Raw genomic sequence first — 23,882 nt, 5'->3', positions numbered from 1 at the left:
GAATTTTGTTTAGTAGTCCGGTACAATAATAACCCATGTTACAATGCTCAACGCTGCTAAAACATGATGTAAATAGAAACCTTTGCTGTAAATTTAATTTAAATATAAAGCTGCTATTGACACTTAACCATTCGTTTAGTTTTTTTAAAACTGTGCAGTCATGCTATATTTTCTTAAATATTGTTACCTAAAATTGATTTTTCAGAGTTGTAAGTAAAACAAAGATTATTCCAGTGTTTTACAAGAAAATGTTGATCTTTCTACTTCAAAATATCATGTTTATTCAATATGTTTCTTGCCATTTATTTGTATTATTTAAAATTGTCAATCATACACTCATTTTTTTCAGTGTTTATCTACGAAAATGTATGGTAGGAATTTTATGCATACGGAATATTTGCACACTATGGACAGCAGTGGTGTAAAGTATTTGAGTAAATGTAATTAGTTACTGTACTTAAGTATATTTTTGGCTTAAGCAACTTTTCGACATATCTACATTTTTGAATAGGTATATGTACTCTTTACTCCAATACATTTGTAATGAGTAACGCAATGTCCACAACACGTCCAGTCCAAGTAGGCTTTGACTTTTTTAGGCTTTAATTATAGTTAGCATTATTTTATGTATCCGTTATATTGAAGAGATGCCCTTTTTGAGCACTTGAGCTTAAGACTTGAGAGGTGTTCGTTTAAGATATGTTCAGCTTTATTTTGACTTAAACATGTGATTGCTCTCCTCACAAATAATCATGTTTCTTGTTTTTCACTGGCATGTCTCTTATAGGTGTTGAGGACTAGCGCATCTTTGAGCCTACATTCAGTCTGAGTAAAATACTTAAGTACTGTTAAAATCAGATACACGAAGACTTTTACTCAAGTGGTATTGAAATTGGGGACATTGGAGTCATTTTTGCTGTAAGGTATCTGTACTTTTACTTTACTCCTCTGATGGACAGTATACATTCTGCACATATAGTATGAGTATGGTGCCGTTCCAAACATAGCTCATGACTCAGTTTTTGGCCCAGATTCATTCTGCGACTCAAGTCTTTATTGAGAATCCCCAGCGCTTGTGTCCTTGTTTTACCTGTGGAACAGACCAAACCGCTTCACACACGCTTTCTGCGCTTTTTCAGCCTTTAATGTCTGTTTACAAAGCTGTTTTCTAGTTTAATTATAGTGTCATTTAAAGAAGGGATGTGAGGGCGAGACAGACAGACAGGAAGAAACCTAATTACACTGTTTCCTCTGGGATTGTTTGTGTGTGTGGCTGGATTTGGAGTAGCATAGTATTATACTACTGTACTCGAACTGTTTATACAGTATGTAGTACCAGTGTTTTTATGGTTAACACAAATAACAAAACCAAACATGAGATCGCAGTCTCGATTCCAACACAAACCCAATGATCTTATTCCTAAATCACAACGATTTGACAAATCCGATCACAGCAGAACATTTAAATCTTAATCTACTTGATACGTCAAATTACGATTGTATCGATTACATTGTTACACCAGTAGGTGGCGATTTGACTGTTAAAAATAGATTTGTCATTTAATCATTTTTCAAAAATGATGATTCATCCAGTTATGAAACAAGTGAAGTCTTTATGAGTGAGTCATTGAATCATTCATTCAAGCCGATTTTTAAAAACAAAAATTCTAATTAATTAAATATTTAGAGTAGACTGCAGCATTTAACAATGTGTCAGAACCTCTTGTAAATCATGTTATTTTGCTGAGGTGTCTAGTCTATTTAGAATCATGATCTATATAAAAAAAACATGATTCTTAATTTATCCATAATCGTGCACCTCTAACCAAAACTATATATATATATAAAAAAAATGTTAATTGAAATAAACCTGAAATAAAATAGAATATAAATATTAAAAACAAGGACTTAAGAAAAATAAATGACAATCAGAAATGTTACTTTGGCAAATTTAAGTTGAAATAACAATTACTAAAACTGAAATAAAATTAAATTAAAGTTTAAAATATAATATAAAAAAAACACATAAACTTAAATTAAAATTAAAACTGAAAATATAAAAACAAAAGCTAATTCAAAGTATCACTATAATACTAAGTAACACTGATTTATGCTGTATTTTTGTAAACATGGAATCTCCAGATAAAGAAATCTCCTTCTTGACTTATTTGATCAGACTGCCAAAAGGTTACATAAATTACACAAACAGCAATCTGTGCATTTAACCATTATAACTGAATACCGCTTGCTGAATTAAACATGTAACACAGCTGTTTCACTGTATATCATTATATAATATATACATGCAGTACGCTAGTACTCAGTTCCAAACATAGCCTGTATGTGCTGACAGTAAACATCAATCATTGGCTTTCTCCCAGGATGCTTTGCTGAAATATTGATGCGTCAGCGTCTATGTGCAGGAAGGCGGAGCTTCAGTCGGAAGCTCCTGGCCAATGAATTCCTCACCAGTGTGAATACATAATGACCCAGACTCATCCTGAGCTCTGTTGCCATGGTGACCGGAGTGTGGGGGGTCTGGATGGAAAGGTCTCTGTTAAACAAGAGCATCTTCACTGCTGAGATGAGTGTGTGTGTGTGTGTGTGTGTGTGTGATGACGGAACGTAATGCTGACGCTCTCCCTGAGGCCAATGTCTATTTTAAACTGGCATGAAAAGGCATCTCTCTGTTTCTCTTTTTCTCTATACTGTATTTTATTTTCCATCATTACTGTAATAGTATATACCATGTACAAGCAGTCTAAATATGTGTAAAGGGTTTTGCTCCATTTTATTTACATTTCTTTTTCATTTCATTTAAAAAATATATTTGTTATATAATAATTGGTACTGAGTTAACTACTACAACTGAAATGAAAATAAAGTTATATAGAAATATTTTTTAAAAATCAAAAACTAAAGAAATGACAAAAGCACACAGCAAAATGACTAAAATTAAAATTAAAATTAAAAATTAGTGTGGAAAGGGTTGAGCATAATTATTATTATTTTTTGTGAATTAAATGTATTGTATTTTAATTGTTTTGGTACTAAGATTACTTAAACTGAAATAAACTAAAGTTAATTAAAGATACAAAAAAACTTTAAAAAAATTACAAAATGGCAAAATGACTAAAGTTAAAATAAAAACTAAAAATATTTTATAAATGTTTTAAAAAGTTAAAGTTCAAAATAATAATTAGGCTACTTCTGTTTGAGATCTGAGTGTGTAAGGGCTTTCACACAATTTATGTACATTACTTTCATTTTTTTGACAATTAAATTTAGGATTCTTAATTGTTTTTGTTCGTTGCATTTTGAAGAAAAATGTAATAGGCTTTGTAAAATCTTTCCAAAGGGTTAGTTCACCCAAAAAATTAGAATTATCCCATAATTTACTCACCCTCAAGCCATCCGTAGTGTATAGCATGACGTTCTTCTTTCAGCCGAACACAATCAGAGTTATATTAAAAAATATCCTGGCTCTTCCCAGCTTTATAATGACATTGAATTATTTTTGAAGCTCAAAAAAGCTCATCCATCCATCATAAAAGTAATCCATACGGCTCCAGTGGGTTAATAAAGGCCTTCTGAAGTGAAGCCATGCGTTTTTTAAAGAAAAATATACATATTCATAACTTTATAAACTATAATCACTGGCTTCCTGCAACAGCCGTACGCGCGTTCACGAGAGAGTCGAGTTTTGGGCTTCAAAATCAAAGTTACCATTCACTCCCATTATGAAACCTGGAAGAGACAGGATATTTTGTAATTTAAAAAAAAAAAATTTTTTTTTTACTGTGCAGTTGTGCTATATTTTATCATATATTGTTACCTGCCATTTTACAGTATATATTGTAAATCATTTACACCTATAGGCTTGAGGGTGAGTCAATTTATTGGATCCTTTTCATTTTTTGGGTGAACTACTCCTTTAAGACCAGTTAATAGTAATAGACCGAATATTATGTCACCTAATTAATATTCATGAGCATGCTGATGAGATTTAGAATAGCCTCCACCCTCTGTGTGGCTGTGCATTAACACAGGAAGGTTTTGGTTTCATCCTGGGACACAAAGCACTTTCTCTCCATCTCTCCATGTCTCTGTTATTTTCTTTCTATTATTTTTGTCTATTCATCTTCCTCATCCTCTCCTCCCGTTCCATCCGTTCCAGTCCCGTGATCACAAAGACAGAGAGAGAAATGAACTGCATTCTGCGTGTGTAAACCTGAGAGACGTGTCCCGTGAAGTCTGATGTGTTCTGACAGGGTGTTTTGGATGTTGTGAGCGCTGGTCTGATGGCCCGTGCGGGTCAGCTGTAGTTCTGGGCTCAGTCTTTGTTCTTCTCCCTGTTGTGGCCTTCTGACAATAATCTTTGTGTGTCGCTAAAGCTGAGAGCGGCTGCTGTCCACAAAGAGAGCTCTGTGCTGTCGGGTGGGGGAGGACGCCGAGATTATTTCCATCATGCATTCGAAAAGGTCCTTCACACTGACAGCCATTTGTAGCCGTTTTCAATAAGAGTTGGTGATTTCAGACAACGTGAGTGACAGTGGCTCTTTGTAGTGCAACAAAATCGAGCAGTTTTCTATTTTCAGTTGTGCAGCGTCACACTGGGTAGCTCCGCCCACACCGATCTCTCATTGGTTCAAAGTTCCTCTCCATTAAAAAAAAGAATATACATATTTCACACTAACCCTAGCCCTATATATATAATGTGTGTGTGTGTATAGTCTCACCGTTTCCACAAAAATGTAAGCAGCACAACTGTTTTCAACATTGATAATAATCAGAAATGTTTATTGAGCAGCAAATCATCATATTAGAGTGATTTCTGAAGGATCATGTGACTAAAGACTGGAGTAATGATGCTGAAAGTTCAGCTTTGATCACAGGAATAAATTACATTTGAAAGTATATTCAAATAGAAAACTGTTATTTTAAATATATTTCACAATATTACTGTTTTTACTGTATTTTGCCTCTGTGAGCAGAAGAGACTAAAACTAAAACTAAAATAAATTCTAACTCTAAATTAACTCTAAAAATGCAACAATGTTTCTTCAGGTTTGGTCATGTCTGTAGTTATTATAATGAGCTTTATTTAAAAGCAGTTGAAGTCTATGATATGTCCTAATTAGTGTGTGAACTCTACATGTGATCTTCTGGTTGCTAGGCGATGGAGAGCAAGCTGCTGGTTGGTGGGAAGAACATTATTGATCACACTAATGAGCAACAGAAGATGATTGAACAGAAAAGACACGAGATTGCCGAACAGGTAACGCAGTTTTAATGTTTACATCACACTAGTGGCGCAAAAACGACACACTTCACCGTTAGCAACTCTATGGCATTCTGTGCTCATTAATAACACACAACTGTGTGTAAATCTGTGTGTGTGTGAGCAGACACGCAGAGAGAGGGAAATACACCAGCAGGTGTTGGATCAGGACGAGGAGACGTTAGAACTCAGAGAAACGTTCTCCTCACTGCAACAGGAGGTGGAAGCAAAGACCAAGAAACTCAAAAAGGTGAGACACACACACACACACACACACACACACACACACACAGCTGATCTGAGGTGAAGCGTGGTGTAGATTGTAGAAGCTCACATGCTGATGGCATCACATTCAGAGGTTGCTAATCATGAGGACGTCCCTCTTTTGGGACCAGTGGCTTCCAATATTAAACAATTGCGAGATACTTAATCTCATTTTGATTATTTTCTGTTTTTATTTGGAACTTCATGGATGCAAAGCAAAAGATTATTCATAACAAATGAATGTCCTTTATTTTATTTCACAGTCCACCACGTTTATTTATTATTTACAAATGTTTCTTGAGCAGTAAATCATCATATTAGAATGATTTCTGAAGGATCATGTGACACTGAAGACTGGAGTAATGATGCTGAAAATCCAGCTTTGATCACAGGAATAAATTCCATTCTAATATATATTCATATAGAAAACACTTATTTCAAATTATGATAATTTTTCACAATATTCCTGTTTTTACTGTATTTTTGCTCAAATAAATGCAGCCTTGGTGAGCAGAAGAGACTTCTTTTAAAACATTAAAAAATCTTACTGACCACAAACTTTGCCCATCCCAGCATTCCCAGTAACGCTCATTAACTAGCGTTACATCACGACTCCTTTGAATGAGACTTTAGCAACCACTGAATATTGAGTGACAATATATAAATATGACAGCACTGAGTTCCCTAACTCCTCTGTTCCTCTTGCTCCCCCTTAATTCTGGACCTTTGACCTTTGACCCCTGGAACACCCCTGACCCCACCTCCCCGTGAAAATTAAACACCTTTTATCAGTACAAGAAGGTTAGTTTGTTTTACACTTGCTCGGTTGCTGACTCTCAGAGGCTAATGCTAAACGCTAGCATTAAAGCTTTCACAGCAACTAATTCAAGTCAGCCTGCATTAATCTTCATGGCTACCGCTGGCATGCTAACCACCAAAACCCTCTTCCTGAATCTCTGGTGACTTCAGAGATTTAATTCTCAGTAGTAGACAGGCTAAACAGGGCTGAGCTCCACCGTTCCCATCTGCACGCCACTTCCTGTCAGACCTCATGACTTCCTGTTGGGCTGTAATGGAATAACTGTTGTGCTGTTCAGTGGAACACACTGCACCTGACCTCACCTGTACATGCTCCTTCCTGAGCTTCACCTTTAACCCCTGCTGCGTGACACTGGACGTCCCACACTAACACTGACTGGATCTCTGACCACAGTCATAGCATGAGAGCTGATGATGAGATTCAACAGATGGATACATGGATGAGGATGATGAGGAAGGATGGATGGATGGATGGATGATGGATGGATGAAAGGATGATGATGATAAAGAATGGATGATGATGAAGGATGGATGAAAGTATGATGATGATGGAGAGATAATTATGATGATGAAGGGCAGATGATGATGATGGATGGATGAAAGGATGATGATGATGAGTGTATGGATGATCACGTCTCTCTCTCTCTCTCTCACTCTCTCTCTGTCTCTCTCTCTCACTCACTCTCTCTCTCTCTCACTCTCTGTCTCTCTCTCTCTGTCTCTCTCTCTCTGTCTCTCACTCTCTCTCTCTCTTCTCTCTGTCTCTCTCTCTGTCTCTCTCTCTCTCACTCACACTCTCTCTCTCTCTCTCTCTCTCTCTCTCTCTCAGCTGTATGCAAAGCTTCAGTCTCTGAAGGCTGATATTCAGGATGTGAATGATGAGCATGTGAGGAGTCGACAGGAGCTGGAACAAACACAGAACGAACTGACCCGAGAGCTCAAATTCAAGTGAGTGTGACTCCAAACACACGTTTGCTCTGCATCATTTTACCGGCGATGACGTCTCTGAAGGGAAGCTCTGTCAACGGATTCTAGGAGCAATTCTGCCTCTAAAATAAAATGACAGCTATCTATCATACAGCTGTATATGTCTCTGTCTGTCTCTGTAGATATCTGATCATAGAGAACTTTATACCTCCTGAAGAGAAGAATAAAATAATGAACAGACTTCAGTTTGACACGGAGGAAGACCAGTGGAAGTTTCAGCCCCTCGTCCCGGCAGAGAAGTGAGTGAACATCGATCTTCACATGGGATGCATCAGATAGTAATATCATCAGCAGCCAGAACACATCAAACTCATTATTACATATTTTAGAATAACAGTAAAGTTATAAAAATGATGAAACAACACTAGTGGAAATATGGGAGTTATGTAGAGTTAATTTTTAGTTTTGTAACAAAATGTATATGTAGGCACAATTTTTTATTTGTTTACAAAATCAAAAGCCTTAAAGGCAGGGGAGGCGATTTGTTCTAGAAACAGTTTTTGTTACGCTGGTTGAAAGTCTCTTCACATCCTGATAGCAATCACTAAGTTAGATGGTCTAAATGTATTTATATGTATATATATATTGTCTGTGGAAGGCGTAGGACCATAACATGTTCGTCCAATCATTGCATTTGCGATGCAGTGCAGTGATACGATGTCCTATCTCACTGTCAATGCATTTCCATACCTCCGCCGCTCGCGCCTTTAACAGTTCCTCCTGAACCAAAACAACGAGCTAATGCTGCGTTCACGCCATAACTACTGTAATTTGGAGGAGGTGGAAACCCGTGACGTTATACTCGGAGTGGTTCGTGACTCGAATTCATGCGTTTCAATGGCAACACTATCAGCGCTGAAATGAATCTGCAGCAGTCAGGTGTTACAGGTCAGAGTTCTTTAAGTTGTTTATGTTCATTATTATTGTAATGTTATGTGTGTTTGAGACATGTAGTTTAACGCCGGCTCTCGTGATGCTCTAGTTTGCTCTCTGCTGTACGCGTTCGTGTGTTTTGAAGGAGGCGTGGCTTTGGAGACGCTCTGATGGGAGGGTGGGATATTATGCTTTCAAAGCTAGCTCGCTATAGCTTGCTAGCGTCTCCGAAAATTGCCTACCCTACCTTTAAGAATCATGGTACTTCAAAAAAAAAAAGAAATACCATGGTATTATACCATAGTACTTCATGTAAGTGGCTTATTATCATTAACTAAAACCATAAAAAACATTTTCATTAGCCTACTTGAAATAAAATAAACTGAAATAAAATAAAATATTTAAAAAAACGTATTTTATTACAGCTAATTCCAGGGCAAAAATTCTAATTTTCGTTTAGTTTAAGTACTGAAGTAACTAAAACAAAATAAACTAAAACTAAAAAAATTTTGCCATTTTTTTATGACAAAAACAAAATTACTAAATTGAAAAAGAAAATAAATCAATAAAATCTAATTCAAAATGTTAACAAATACTATAATAGCAATGGTCCTAAAATAGCAATGATCTGACATGAGTGATTTAGTGCTTTACTGAGCAGAACAGCTCACATACGGATAACGAAGTTGATGTTCTTGTCTGTTTTCTGTGTTTCTGACAGTAAATTCACACAGATGAACAGAAGACCCGTCTCTGCTGTGGGATACAAGCGACCAATCAGCCAGTACGCCAGGGTTGCCATAGCGATGGGAGCTCATTCCAGATACAGGGTATGTTTATGGAGAGAGAGAGATAGATAGATGGAAGAGTAGGAAGAAAAACTGGAACGTAGCCAGAAGATGTTAAATGAAATGGTTGAAATGAGTTCATGTGCTGGAGCCACATGATTACGTGCACTGCAAAAAATGTGTTATGGATGTTTAGACATTTTTTTTACTTTTAAAGACAGAAATACTAATTAGAAGAGTGCAGTTTACGTGATTGTCCCTTGTCCCCCTCCATAGGCGGAGAATATAATGGTTCTGGAACTGGACATGACTCCTCCTGTCGTGTTTCAGCTGGACCTCCCGAGGTCTCCATCTCGAGATGTTCTGTTGGACAACACCAGTTACAGAGAGAAATCAGCGTCTGGACGGGTCAGAAAATCTCAGTCATGGTCAGTAAAACTTCAAAGATGTACCTATTCAACGGCTTGATAACACAAATGTGACCCTGGATCACAAAACCAGTCTCAAGTCGCACGGGTATATTTGTGGCAATAGCCAACAATACATTGTATGGGTCAAAATTATCGATTTTTCTTTTATGCCAAAAATCATTAGGATATTAAGTAAAGATCATGTTCCATGAAGATATTTTGCAAATTTCCTACCGTAAATATATAAAACATTTATTTTTGTGAGCAAATGCAGCACAATCGCGAACATAAATGGACAACTTTAAAGGCGATTTTCGACCCTCAGATTCCAGATTTTCAAATAGTTGTATCTCAACCAAATATTGTCCAAACCATATGTCAATGGAAAGCTTATTTATTCAGCTTTCATATGATATGTATAAATCTCAATTTGAATCATGTGACTGGTTTTGTGGTCCAGGGTCACAAATATCTAATCAGCCTGCTATCACATGGCAGCAACTCAATGCAATTTAAGCATTAATTTTGTGGCCTGTGGAAAGTTGGTCCATTCCTCTTCAATGACTGTACGAAGTTGCTGGACATTGGCAGGACCTGGAACACGCTGTCGTATACGCCGATCCAGAGCATCCCAAACACATTCATTCATGCTGACTGCAGGAATGTCCACCAGAGCTGTTGCCTATGAATTGAATGTTCATTTCTCTACCATAAGCGATCTCCAAAGGCGTTTCAGAGAATTTGGCAGTACATCCAACGGGCCTCGCAACCGCAGACCACGTGTAACCACACCAGCCCAGTAACCGACTTGAGTGGGCAAATGCTCACATTCGATGGCGTCTGGCACTTTGGAGAGGTGTCCTCTTCACAGATGAATCCCAGTTCCCTTTCAAGGGAACTCGCGTTGCGTCGAGTTTGACGCTATGGGAACGCTTTGCGTGATGACGTCTTGAAGCACATGTAAAATCAGTCCAATGGTGTGGCGGAACGTCAGAGGCGGGTGACGTCACGTACCAGGAAGCTATAAAAGCCGGCCCGAAACAGAAAACGAAAGCTTTCTGAGTCTTCAGTTGCGCTCTGTGTGAAATCTGTCTGTATATTTGGTGTTGTCTGTCTATATCATATATATATATATTCAGTATGGCGAGCGAGCAGCAGTTTAGAGTGTGTGTCCATCCCTGCCCGCGTTATTTAACGGGAGGTGACACACACACTCTTTGTGTTGTTTGTTTGGGAGAGGAGCATGCCCAGTCAGCACTCGAGGGTGGTGACTGTGTGCATTGCTGTGCGCTTCCATTGCGTACGCTCCGATCCCGCTTGGCTCGGTTCAATCCCGACCACGCTCCCCAGGGCTCGGGTCCCGCCGCTGCCGAGGCACGGCGTCGATCTCAGACCTGGGGTTCACAGATGGATTTATCAGTGGATGTTGAGACGGGCTCTGCCTTATCTCAGCATCCGTCTGATAGATCCAGTGCCTCTTATCAGGGTGTGGAAGCACGCGCTGCGGTTTCTTCCCCCCCGATAGAGGTACCAGTACTGCAACTATCCAGCTCTGAGGAGCTGGATGTTGTGAGTATTGTAGCTGAGTCTGAGGATTCGCCACCTCAGTCTCATGCGTTTGAGGAACTGCTCGATGTCATTACTAGAGCTGTTGACAGACTGTCTATTGAGTGGCCAGAAGATAGGCAGGACGTTCGTTCGAAAAGTAAGCTCGACGAACGCTTCCTGCCATCTCGTGCGCAGCCCCAGCGCAGGAGCCTGCCGTTTTTCCCCGATCTCCACACCGAGGTGTCGAGATCGTGGGCGAAACCAGTGTCATATCGAGTGTATACTGCACAAACATCACACTATTCATCCATTCACAATTATAAAGAGCATGGTTATGGGGAGATGGCGAAGGTGGAAGAGACGCTCGCGAGCTATCTCTCTCCAGCAACGGCATCTTCTCTGAAGGCTCCTGCACTTCCATCCAAGCCAGTAAAAGTTACTTCTTCCCTGGTTCATAAAGCTTATGCCGCCGCCGGTCAAGCTGCAGCGTGTTTACATACAATGTCCATAATGCAGGCTTACCAGGCTGAGTTATTGGGTGATTTTGAGGAGGGCGGGGGTATTAGTGCTGATACGGTGTCTGAACTGCGTAGAGCCACGGATTTGTCTCTCAGGGCCACCAAGGAGACGGCTAAATCCATCGGCCGCTCTATGGCAGCCCTGGTGGCCACTGAGAGGCATCTGTGGCTCAACTTAAGTAACATAAAGGACAAAGAAAAACATGTTCTTTTAGATGCACCAGTATCCACGCAAGGGTTATTTGGAGACGCAGTTAATAGTGCTGTAGCGAAGTCACAAGAAGCTTCAAAACAGGCAGCTGCACTTCAGAAACTTCTCCCCCGCCGTTCTTTCTATGAGGCTGCTGAGCGGGAGCAGCCTCACTCCTCTAAAAAGAGCGCTGAGCACCGCGCCACTCAGAAACAGAGCGTTTCCTCCCGTGCTCCCCCACAAAAATCTCGGGGACACGGAGGGCGCTCTCAAACCCAGCAGTCTTCGAGGGGTAAAACGGATCTGCGGACCGTTATTACCGCCAAGAAGGCTGCTGGGAAAAAGTCCTGATGTCTGAGGGCTCAGGACAAATGAGGGTAGTCCCCCCGAAGCAGAGCGGTTAACACCTCTTTTCACGGTGCCCGTCTCTCTTCGGTGCCCTCAGGGGACCGTTCTGCCAACCCTGCCGCCTCCGGCGTTACAGGGCGCAGCGGTCTCCGGCGAGCACATATCTCAAGGTCCACCCGGAAACGTAGTGGCCTCGGGATGCCCGCCCCCTCTGAGGAGGGTGCTAGAGCAGTCTGTTTGGTCGTTCCCTGCCGGTGCGCCGTTACAGGGCGACGAACCGACTGCTCAACAGCAGGAGAAAAATACGGTGCCGTCTCTCTTCGGTGCCCTCAGGGGACCGTTCTGCCAACCCTGCCGCCTCCGGTGTTACAGGGCGCAGCGGTCTCCGGCGAGCACATATCTCAAGGTCCACCCGGAAACGTAGTGGCCTCGGGATGCCCGCCCCCTCTGAGGAGGGTGCTAGAGCAGTCTGTTTGGTCGTTCCCTGCCGGTGCGCCGTTACAGGGCGACGAACCGACTACTCAACAGCAACAAAATCCAGAAACCAGTCTCGAGAGACTGGTACCTCTAGTAGAATCTTTGACAGCGTGGAAGCTACTGTCAAATGTTTCTCGTTGGGTCCTGCAGACCGTGGAAAAAGGGTATTAGATACAATTCTGGTAACGCCCACCGCGGTTTATGGGGGTCCTGCCCACAATGGTGGGCCCCGAGCAGGTTCTGGTTATGGAACAGGAAGTAAACACTCTGTTAGAGAAAGGGGCCATAGAATATGTACCTCCCTCCAACAGGGAAACCGGGTTTTACAGCCGGTACTTCATAGTTCCAAAGTAGGACGGGGGATTGCGTCCCATTTTAGGTCTTCGAGTTGTCATGCAGCTCAAGTTCAAAATGTTAACATTGAGACAATCGTGCCACAGATTAGTCCGAGGACTGGTTTGTCACGATAGACCTCAAGGACGCATATTTCCATCCGTCCGTGTCATTGGAAGTTCCTGAGGTTTGCTTTCGGGGGCAAAGCATACCAATATCGAGTTCTTCCATTCGGCCTGGCTTTATCACCCCGCACTTTCACCAAATGCGTGGATGCAGCTCTGGCGCCTCTGCGCCTCCGGGGTATTCGCATCACGAACTACATCGACGATTGGTTGATTTTAGCTCAGTCGCATTAGATGGCCGGTTCAACATCGAGATGTTGTTCTCGCCCATATGAAAGAGTTGGGGTTACGGCTGAACGCCAAGAAGAGTGTGCTTCTCTATTTTAGAGGACCACTTTTTTAGGCGTGGTTTGGGATTCAGTGTCGATGCAGGCGCGCCTGTCATCGCCACGCTTCGATCCTGGCAGCTGTGAGAAGTGTAAAGCTAGGCCAGCTACTCACTGTCAAACAGTTCCAGAGACTGTTGGGTCTCATGGCAGCAGCTTCCAACGGGATACCTTTTGGACTGCTGCACATGAGGCCCCTGCAGTGGTGGCTCAGGACCAGAGGGTTTTTCCCCGAGGGGCAACCCATTTCGCACAATCAAGGTCACGCGGTGATGCCTACGTGCCTTGGTTATGTGGAAGAAACCTTGGTTCCTGTCCCAGGGCCCAGTGCTGGGAGCTCCTTGTCGTCGCAAACTGCTAACGACGGATGCTTCCCTCACGGGTTGGGGAGCGATCCTGAGGGTCGCTCATCTCAAGGTCTGTGGGAAGACCATCATCGTTCCTGGCATTCTATAGCCTAGAGATGTTAGCTGTCTTCCGGGCTCTGAGGAGCTTTATCACAGGTCTCAGGGGACACCATGTGTAGTACATACGGACAACACGTCGGTAGTCGCCTATATCAAGGGGGTTTGCGCTGGCACGCCATATCCTCTTGTGGTCCCAGGGGAAGTTGCTGTCACTCAAGGCAGCCTACATCCCCGGGGTCCAGAATATAGGAGCAGACACTCTGTCGAGACAGGGGCCGAGGCCCGGGGAATGGTGGCTCCACCCCCGAGGTGGTGGAGCTGATATGGAAATTATAAGTGGATCTGTTTGCGTCTCGAGAGACGTCTCACTGTCCACTTTGGTTCTCCCTCACGCATCCAGCTCCTCTGGGACTGGATGCTATGGTACAGACGTGGCCGAGGCTACGTCTGTACGCCTTTCCCCCAGTTGCTCTGCTCCCGGGAGTTCTGGAAAGAGTTCGCAGGGACCGGGTTTGCCTGCTTCTTATAGCCCCGCGCTGGCCGGGCAGAGTATGGTTTCCCGATCTTGTGTCCCTCCTCGACGGGCCTCCTCTGGAGCTACCCGTCAGGAGGGACCTTCTGTCCCAAGCAGGGGGCTCGATTTTTCACCCCCGACCAGAACTGTGGAACCTGTGGGCTTGGCCTCTGAGGGGGCCCAGCTCATAGAGTCAGGTCTCTCAACTGAGGTTGTTGAGACCATTCTACAGTCCAGAGCTCCCTCCACGAGGAAACTTTATGCCCTGAACTGGAGAGTATTCACCTCTTTGTGTAGTGACCGTCGGTTGGATCCAGTCAACTGCCCAATTGGTACAGTTCTGGAGTTCCTGCAGGACCGGTTCACTGCAGGTCTGACCCCGTCCACTTTAAAGGTTTATGTGGCGGCCGTAGGTGCTTACCACAGTCCTTTGGGTGGAATGTCTGTGGGGAAAGACCCCTTTGGTATCTCGTTTCCCTCGTGGCACTTGGAGGTCCTCCTCCCTTTCGAAATCGGACCAGGAGGCGATTAATTTGCTTTGCCCTGTTCGGGCGTTAGACGCGTATGTCCACAGAGCTGCCCTGTGGCGTAAAAGTGACATTTGCTCCCCTAACAAGGGAGGTCCAGTGTCTAAGCAAAGGATGAGCAGTGGGTGGTTGAGACTATCTCACTTGCTTATGAGGCGGCTCACTCTACGAGGAGTATGGCGGCCTCTAAGGCCCTTATATCAGGAGTTTCGTTACAGGACGTTTGTGATGCGGCAGGCTGGTCCTCACCGCACACTTTCGTCAGGTTCTACTCTCTGGATCTAGACTCTGCTCCAGGGTCTCATGTTTTGTCTTCCTAGTGCTGCTCACCAGATTTCACACAGGACAGACATTTGTAGCTATGGAGGCGTTGGTATAGACGTTCCCATAGCGTCAAACTCGACGCAACGCGAGTTCCCTTGAAAGGGAACGCCTCGGTTACGACTGTAACCTCGGTTCCCTGAAGAGGGAACGAGCGTTGCGTCACCTTGCCATATCTCCTTCATGCCTGTCAACACGACTTCAGACTTTACGAAGCTTTCGTTTTCTGTTTCGGGCCGGCTTTTATAGCTTCCTGGTACGTGACGTCACCCGCCTCTGACGTTCCGCCACACCATTGGACTGATTTTACATGTGCTTCAAGACGTCATCACGCAAAGCGTTCCCATAGCGTCAAACTCGACGCAACGCTCGTTCCCTCTTCAGGGAACCGAGGTTACAGTCGTAACCGAGGCGTTTTCACTGTACAGGGCAGATGGCAGACAGCGTGTGGGTGAGCGGTTTGCTGATGTCAACGTTGTGGTTCGAGTGGCCCATGGTGGCGGTGGGGTTATGGTATGGGCAGGCGTATGTTATGGACAATGAACACAGGTGCATTTTATTGATGGCATTTTGAATGCACAGAGATATCGTGACAAGATCCTGAGGCCCATTGTTGTGCCATTCATCCACGACCAGCACCTGATGTTGCAGCATGATAACGCACGGCCCCATGTTGCAAGGATCTGTACACAATTCCTGGAAGCTAAAAACATCCCAGTTCTTGCATGGCCAGCATACTCACTGGACATGTCACCCCCATTGAGCATGTTTGGGATGCTCTGGATCATCGTATACGACATTGTGTTCCTGCCAATATCCAGCAACTTCGCACAGCCATTGAAGAGGTGTGGACCAACATTCCACAGGCCACAATCAACAACCTGATCAACTCTATGCGAAGGAGATGTGTTGCACTGCGTGCGGCAAATGGTGGTCACACCAGATACTGACTGGTTTTCGGACCCCCCCCCCCACCCCCCAATACAGTAAAACTGCACATTGTAGAGTGGCCATTTATTGTGGCCAGCCTAAGGCACACCTGTGCAATAATCATACTGTCTAATCATCATCTTGATGTGCCACACCTGTGAGGTGGATGGATTATCTCAGCAAAGGAGAAGTGCTCACTAACAATATTTGAGAGAAATGGGCTTTTTGTGTACATAGAAAAAGTCTTAGATCTTTGAGTTCAGCTCATGAAAAACGGGGGCAAAAACAAAAGTGTTGCGTTACTGTATTATATACAGTATATATATATATATTAGTGCTGTCAAATCGATTAATCGCATCTCAACATAAAAGATTTTGTTTATATAATGTGTATAAATATAATTATATTTAAATGTATTATACATACATACTATATATGTATATGTGTGTGTACACACCCATATATTTATGCACATAGTGCACATATATATATATATATATATATATATATATATTCTTTTAATTAAATATTATTTTATATAATTTATAAACCTAAGTGATTAGGGTTTTTTTAAGGATTTATGTTTGATAAGATTAAATTAGGATTATAGTGTGATATGGTCTATTGGGTAATCCGAGATTAATGTATAATCTCTGTAACATAATGCTCATGTGTATATAGTTGAATCTCATTGCAGATTTCTCAAGTATTTATGCGCTATTTTTAGAACGGAATACTTGTGTATTTCTCATACCATTTCTGCACATTTTTATACGCATAAATTACTAAGACCTTCAATGCTTGACTTGTGCCTTACTTGACTTCCCATTTACAGTTTAAATGTATTTCTTGTGTTAAAAATAAAACAAAAACCCTTTGATGCTCCACTAGAGTGTTGCATAATTCAGTCTAAAATGTTTGTTGCGTACCGCACACTATTTTACATACTATTTTTAAACATTTATAGCACATTTTGGAAATTATAGTAAGTCATCTGGGTATTTGTGCATTAATTTGTATACTAAATGTACTCGGTATTACAAAAGTAGTAGTATGCTGTTGGTCTCAAAATAATGACATCACATGTGTTCGCAGGTGCCAGTCTCCGCATGTCATTCCCTCCTCAAGCTCCACCCTCTCTCTGGCATCCTCAGGGTCCCACAGCTTGCCACACCCACAAAACATCACCATGGCAACAGCCCAGGAATGAGACTTGGAATTACCATATTACCACCCCCTGTAAGGCATAAACAATAGTCAATCAATCCAACATAGACCGAGGAAGACGGGGCGAGGTGAACTGTCCGTCACCATTAACAAAGACTGGAGCGCTCGAACCTTCAACAAGATGGAAACCTGCTCGTGATCTAATCTGCAGTTTGATATAACAGTGAATGTGGGACTAGACCCATTCCAACCCATCAGGACCAATACAACGATTAATATTAGTAACATTATTCACATTTCTTACTCTCTTGCTCTCTGCTCCTCAGGACAGTGAAGACACTTTGATTACTACCATCAACAGCACTGAAGCTTTGCCTCAACTGACACCGGAGGCTAGTCAAGCTAGTTATGTTCATTCATTTTGCTGCTTCCAAAACCGTGCTTGGGTCAACCTCAGTGTTTATGTACTGACCAGCACGGGTCCGATCCAGGAGTAGAGCCACACACACCTCGAATGATGGAAGCCAAAACGGACGGGGCTTTGCAGTCGCTCGCTTCCTGCTGTAAAGAAAAGAGCTGAGCAAGAGGAACGTCTCTCTTTCTATCTGCATGTCTTACTGTATGTGTGTGTCTTTGTGATTCTGATCAGGGTTCTGGACGAGAGGCGGCTGATGGGCTGGAGGAAGGATCTACAGGGTTCCCACGGGCTCATGGAAAACCATGAGGAAATGTCAGGGATTTTTGATTGGTTTTCCAGGCCTGGAAAAGTCATGGAAATGAATAAAATGTTAAAAGTTAAGGAGATTTAATTTATGCATTTTTTAAATATAAAATATTAACATGATATTATATAAATATATAAACATGAAACAGAATTGTAAAAAAAAAAATTATGATGAAAAAATGACTTTTCAAACAGGTATCATAATATATGATGATATGTGTGTGTGTGTGTATATGTAAAATCACCGGCCATTTTATTAGGTACACCTTGCTAGTACCGGGTTGGACCCCCTTTTGCCTTCAGAACTGCCTTAATTCTTCGTGACACAGATTCAACAAGGTGCTGGAAACATTCCTCAGAGATTTTGCTCCATATTGTCATGAGAGCATCACACAGTTGCTGCAGATTTATCATCTGCACATCCATGCAAATCTCCCGTTCATCCACATCCCAAAGATTCTCTATTGGATTGAGATCTGGTGACTGTGGAGGCCGTTTGAGTTTAGTGAACTCATTGTCATGTTCAAGAAACCATTGATTTGAGCTTTATAACAGGGCGCACTATCCTGCTGGAACTGGCCATCAGAAGATCTGTGGTCTTAAAGGGGTGAACATGGTCAGCAACAACACTCAGGTAGGCCATTACACCAGCAGCCTGAACCGCTGATACAAGGCAGGATGGATCCATGCTTTCATATTGTTTACACCAAATTCTGCCCCTACGATCTGAATGTCGCAGCAGAAATCGAGACTCATTATTAGACCAGGCAACGTTTTTCCAGGTTTGAAGTGTTGTGTGTTCAGAGATGCTCTTCTGCTTCAAGGTTTGACATGTTGTGTGTTCAGAGATGCTCTTCTGCTTCAAGGTTTGACGTGTTGTGTGTTTCAGAGATGCTCTTCTGCTTCAAGGTTTGACGTGTTGTGTGTTTCAGAGATGCTCTTCTGCTTCAAGGTTTGAAGTGTTGTGTGTTTCAGAGATGCTCTTCTGCTTCAAGGTTTGACGTGTTGTGTGTTTCAGAGATGCTCTTCTGCTTCAAGATTTGAAGTGTTGTGTGTTCAGAGATGCTCTTCTGCTTCAAGGTTTGAAGTGTTGTGTGTTTCAGAGATGCTCTTCTGCTTCACGGTTTGAAGTGTTGTGTGTTCAGAGATGCTCTTCTGCTTCAAGGTTTGAAGTGTTGTGTGTTTCAGAGATGCTCTTCTGCTTCAAGGTTTGAAGTGTTGTGTGTTCAGAGATGCTCTTCTGCAGACCTCGCTAGTAGCGAGAGGTTATTTGAGTTACTGTTGCCTTTCTATCAACCAGTCTGGTCATTCTCCTCTGATCTCTGGCATCAACAAGGCATTTTCTCCCACAGAACTGCCGCTCACGGGATATTTCCTCTTTTTTGGATCATTCTCTGTAAACCCTAGAGATAGCTATGTGTGAAAAATCCCAGTAGATCAGCAGTTTCTGAAATACTCAGACCAGCCCGTCTGGCACCAACAACCATGCCGCGTTCAAACTCACTTAAATCACCTTTCTTCCTCATTCTGATGCTCAGTTTAAACTTCAGCAGATCGTCTTGATCATGTCTACATGCCTAAATGCACTGAGTTGCTGCCATGTGATTGGCTGATTAGATATTTGTGTTAATGAGCAGTTAAACTGGTGTACATAATAAAGTGGCCGGTGAGTGTCTGTATATATATGTATGTGTGTGTAAAAATCTGAATTCTTTATTATTATAAAAATAATGAAAATTCATTGGTTAAAAGTTGTGGGAACCCTGGCTCTACAACAAGCTCTAGAGAGCTGAGCATGTACTATAAGAGCTGGCCTTTGCTTAGACCTTTAAACCACTGCACTAACTTAAAGCAATGAGACGCCATAGACCTACAAGACAAAAACACTCATACACACACATATACACACACATGCCTTGCTTACTTGATTTACTTGACTCAAAGCAGCAGCCATGTTCTCCAGCCGGACGCCCCTCTCCTGTAATTATGAACAAATGTGGAGTTTGGTTATGTACAGGAGATCTGCGTGTTTATGTGTGTCAGATGATGATCTGTGTGTTATCGGCTCACGGAGCTGCTCTCACTGGATGGAATTAAAAAAGCAGTTCTCTGGCAAAAGATGATTGTGTTTGTAAACGTTTCTCTAGAATTGGCATAATGCATAAATCAGATGTAGACTTAAAGGGATCTCACCCAGAAATGAACATTTTGTCATCATTTATTTGTGCCATTCTAAACCCGTAGCCGATAGTCAGTATGAAAAACAATAGAAGTCAATGGAAAGTCTCATGGTGATAGAAAAACAAATGTGTGTGTGTCTGAATACGCATTCAAACGTTTGGGGTTTGTAAGATTTTTAAATGTTTTTTTACAGGAGTCTCACTAGTCATGCTCACTAAGGCTTTGTTCAAAAATACAGTAAAACCGTAATATTGTGAAATATTACAATTTGAAATAACTGTTTTCTATTTGAATACATTTTAAAATGTAATTTATTCCTGCGATGCAAAGCTGAATTTTCAGCATCATTACTCCAGTCTTTAGTCACGTGATCCTTCAGAAGTCATGATGATTCGCTGCTCAAGAAACATTTCTGATTAACATCGATGTTGAAAAGTTTCGCTTCATATTTTTGTGAAACCATGAAGCTTTTTTGCAAGATTCTTTGATTAATAAAGTCCAAAAGAACAGCATTTATTAAATATTTTGCAAGATTATAGCCTAAATGTCTTTGTACTGTCTCTTTTATTACTTGAATGCGTAATTGATGAATAAAAGTTTCATCTTTCAAAACAAATCTTACTGACCCCAAACTTTTAACCAGTATGCCTAAGTGTGTAAGCATTTTAAATGTCAGATGGAGTCATTGAGGACACGAGTAAGACAATCTCTCTCTCTCTCTCTCTCTCACACACACACACACACACACAGTCTGGATGGAGGTTTACAGTAAGGGCTGCTGATGCCGTTTATCTCCATCTTCTCTGAATAATTAACGCACGTGCCGTTCCGGTTAACGGGAGGCTGGAGGTCGCGTGTGGTGAGCGGGTGTCAAGTTCTGTTTAACCTACATGCGGGTCATTTCCCTTTCATCGGTGTCACTTCACCGGCTGAAGGACTGCTCACTAAACACTCCTGCAGCTCGGGTTCATGATCCACTGGACAACTTTGAGAAAGGAGGGGTTTTCTGATGATGATGATGGAGACCTGGACTAAATGAAAAAGGTCAGTTTCACATTTCAAGCCCTGTTGAGTGATATTGTGCTCATCATGTAGGCGACCATAATGAAAAAAATAAATAAAAATAAAACTTACCATGACTGAGAGTGGGAGAGAGACTGGAAACCCAAGAGGATCGGGTGCTCACTATGGGAATGGGCCAGAAATCCATCGCTGTTTCCATGACAACCTCTTTTTTGGTCATTGGACATTTTCCTCATGCACCAATACCCCCCCTCTCGAAATCCCCCCCTCACTCACACACACACACACACGATATGTTTTCGTGTTTTATGGGGACTTTCCAGACATAACCCAGACAGCAACATAGTGTCCTCCCACATGTGGATTCAATGCGGATCTGGGCCGACACTATATTGCTGACTGGGAATTATTTTTATACTGTACAAACTGTATATTATATCCTCTAACCCTAACCCTAAACCTACCCATTACAGAAAACGTTCAGCATTTTCACATAAAAAAAGTATGATTTATCATGGGGACCAAAAATGTCCCCATTTTTACATTTTATCCCCATAATGTGTGTGTTTAGGAGACACACACACACACACACACACACACACACACACACACAAATGAGTGATTAATGATTCTTAAAGATTTTTATGATTTAAATGCAACCTTGTTAAACCGTTTTATTGGCATTTTAGACTGAGAGCTCTTTTCATATTATTAATAAAGTAATGTTGTTGTTTTTTTTATTGTTTTTTTTTAAAGAAGCCGATATTAATTTGATAGTTATTTATGATTCTGCATTTTCCAGATTAGCCTACTGAAAATCACCTCACTGTCAGCGCCCTCTGCTGGATAAAACACTCTGACTGATGTTCATGAAGAGAATCTCGCCAGTTTTTTGTGTTTTTTTTAGTCAAAGAAAGGTTTCATTCAATTCCTAAAGGTTTTTTGGTTTTCTCTAACAGAGAAATATCAATATATATTGGGGATGAAATGAGTCGCCTAAGAACTCTATAATCCACGAATGAAACAAAACAAAACAAAAACAGCCTGACTGACCCATTAATGAAGTGCTGGCACCGCTTCTGACCGCTAGATGGCAGCACAACAACATTCAAACATGACATGACTGACCTTCAGTGAACACTGCACAACTCAGAAACGAGTCTGTTAAGACATTTATTATTTTTTACTGTTTATTACTTTTGTTTATCTCCTTTGTTGTTAAAAAGCCTACGTTTGTTTACGGGTCTTAGTTGGTTTAAGCTGGCCTTCCAACATGGCCTACCTGGTTCGTTTGCTGGTCATCAAAGTGACCAAAATTACTAAAAATGCCACATTCCGCCACGCCAGACTCGTCGGCGCGCCCGCCATATTGGAACGGTCATCGTGTCGTCACTCACAGTAAGAACCAATGATGCCACAACATTGTGCAGCTTCTGATTGTGAAACCATATATTATAAATTTTAATTACAATTTTTGCATTTCAGTTTGAGTGTTAAGTGCCAGTTTTTCATTAAACATGAATAAACTATTAAGTAAAGTTCTAACCAACAACAAGTTAATTTAAATCTTTTGCTGTTGATACATCTCCAAAGCCGGATCATGTCTGTCTTTTTTTCAGAAATCAAATAAAGGCCAATTGAACATATTTCAGCTTCTTTTAAAATCTAGGGCCACAATCAGTACATTACTCTAATGTAATTTAAATTTGTTCTAATTTACAGCTGTTGCCTGATAATCCATCATTCTTATCATGCTTGTGTTGGCTTGTTTATTTGTTTGCAGTCGTACAATAATACAGTATACAGTAACACTGATGTATTTACTGTATTACTGTACTGTATTTGCACTTCTTCTCCAACCAGATTTCATTTGTGAAGCTCAAGCCTGTTCTGCACCGGAGTGTCTGCAGAATTTCTTAAATGTAAAAGTTTTTATTGTGCCAAACCCTTGGAAAGCACCAGTTTATGGGCTGCGACACAGTTAATGTTCAACTCATCTGTGTGGTGCAAGAGCTTGAAGGGAAACTGTGTTTATCTCCATCCACACGATCACATTCTACACGGGTTTAACACAGGGATCTTGCCCTTCTAGGATGTCACGGACACACAGAAATAAACTCGCTGCTCATCAGCTGGAATTCATCTGGGGACGTTACACAACCTACAATCTACAAACATGAAAATATCTTTTAAATAATGACAATGTTTTCTTTTGCAGAAATCTTGTTAGCCCTTAGGGACGGATGTAGTCGTAGATGTGCTGATGCATTTTCTGTTCAAAATACAGGTGTTGCAGCTAATTTACTGAGACAATGATTCACAATAGAGAGAGATAGGAAGAGATAGCGAGACACAACAGCAGGAAGACACACAAAAAAGAGAAGGACTGTGATTAATGACCCGTGTTCAAAAGTGATATCATGTAACACAGAAGAATGTTCTTCATGGATGAATGGCACTACAGGCTTTTACACAGGTCAGGTTTCAGTCACTGATGTACATTAGGGGTGTGGCCAATCCTTGAGCATGTTGCTAATGCTGGTGGGTGTGGCTAATTATAAGGGGTGTGGCTAATTGAGTGAACACTGACTGCCCAGTTTGTGAGCCGCTTTGGCATTTCTCATTCATTTTCTTCATTGGCATTGCAAAAAACAAAGCAAAACATCAAAAAAGAGTTAGACTCATCTCATAACAATGATGATTTGGCCAAGAAACTCAAAAGTACCTGGTATGGTCACTTTATATTTTCCATATATATATATATATTTATATATTGCAATTAGTCGCATCTGCACAAAAG

At 41.6% G+C, this 23,882-nt stretch overlaps 1 protein-coding gene across 1 annotated transcript in view; it reads left to right on the top strand.

Moving 5' to 3' along the window:
* kif3ca (kinesin family member 3Ca) overlaps positions 1–18,033 on the top strand; it is a 26,328-nt gene extending 8,295 nt beyond the window's left edge. Inside the window, exons 2-8 of the mRNA XM_084091847.1 lie at positions 5,177–5,278; positions 5,409–5,531; positions 7,194–7,312; positions 7,474–7,590; positions 8,946–9,054; positions 9,289–9,440; positions 17,083–18,033. Coding sequence (XP_083947973.1) covers positions 5,177–5,278; positions 5,409–5,531; positions 7,194–7,312; positions 7,474–7,590; positions 8,946–9,054; positions 9,289–9,440; positions 17,083–17,197 — 837 coding nt within the window. The 3' untranslated portion in view covers positions 17,198–18,033. The remainder of the gene's footprint in view (positions 1–5,176; positions 5,279–5,408; positions 5,532–7,193; positions 7,313–7,473; positions 7,591–8,945; positions 9,055–9,288; positions 9,441–17,082) is intronic.
* The last annotated feature ends 5,849 nt before the right edge of the window (positions 18,034–23,882 follow it).

Source organism: Abramis brama, assembly GCF_963993115.1.
Source record: "Abramis brama genome assembly, chromosome: 18".
Taxonomy (NCBI): Eukaryota; Metazoa; Chordata; class Actinopteri; order Cypriniformes; family Leuciscidae; genus Abramis; species Abramis brama.
Note: the sequence above shows the minus strand (reverse complement) of the source record. Positions and strands in the feature narration are given on the sequence as shown.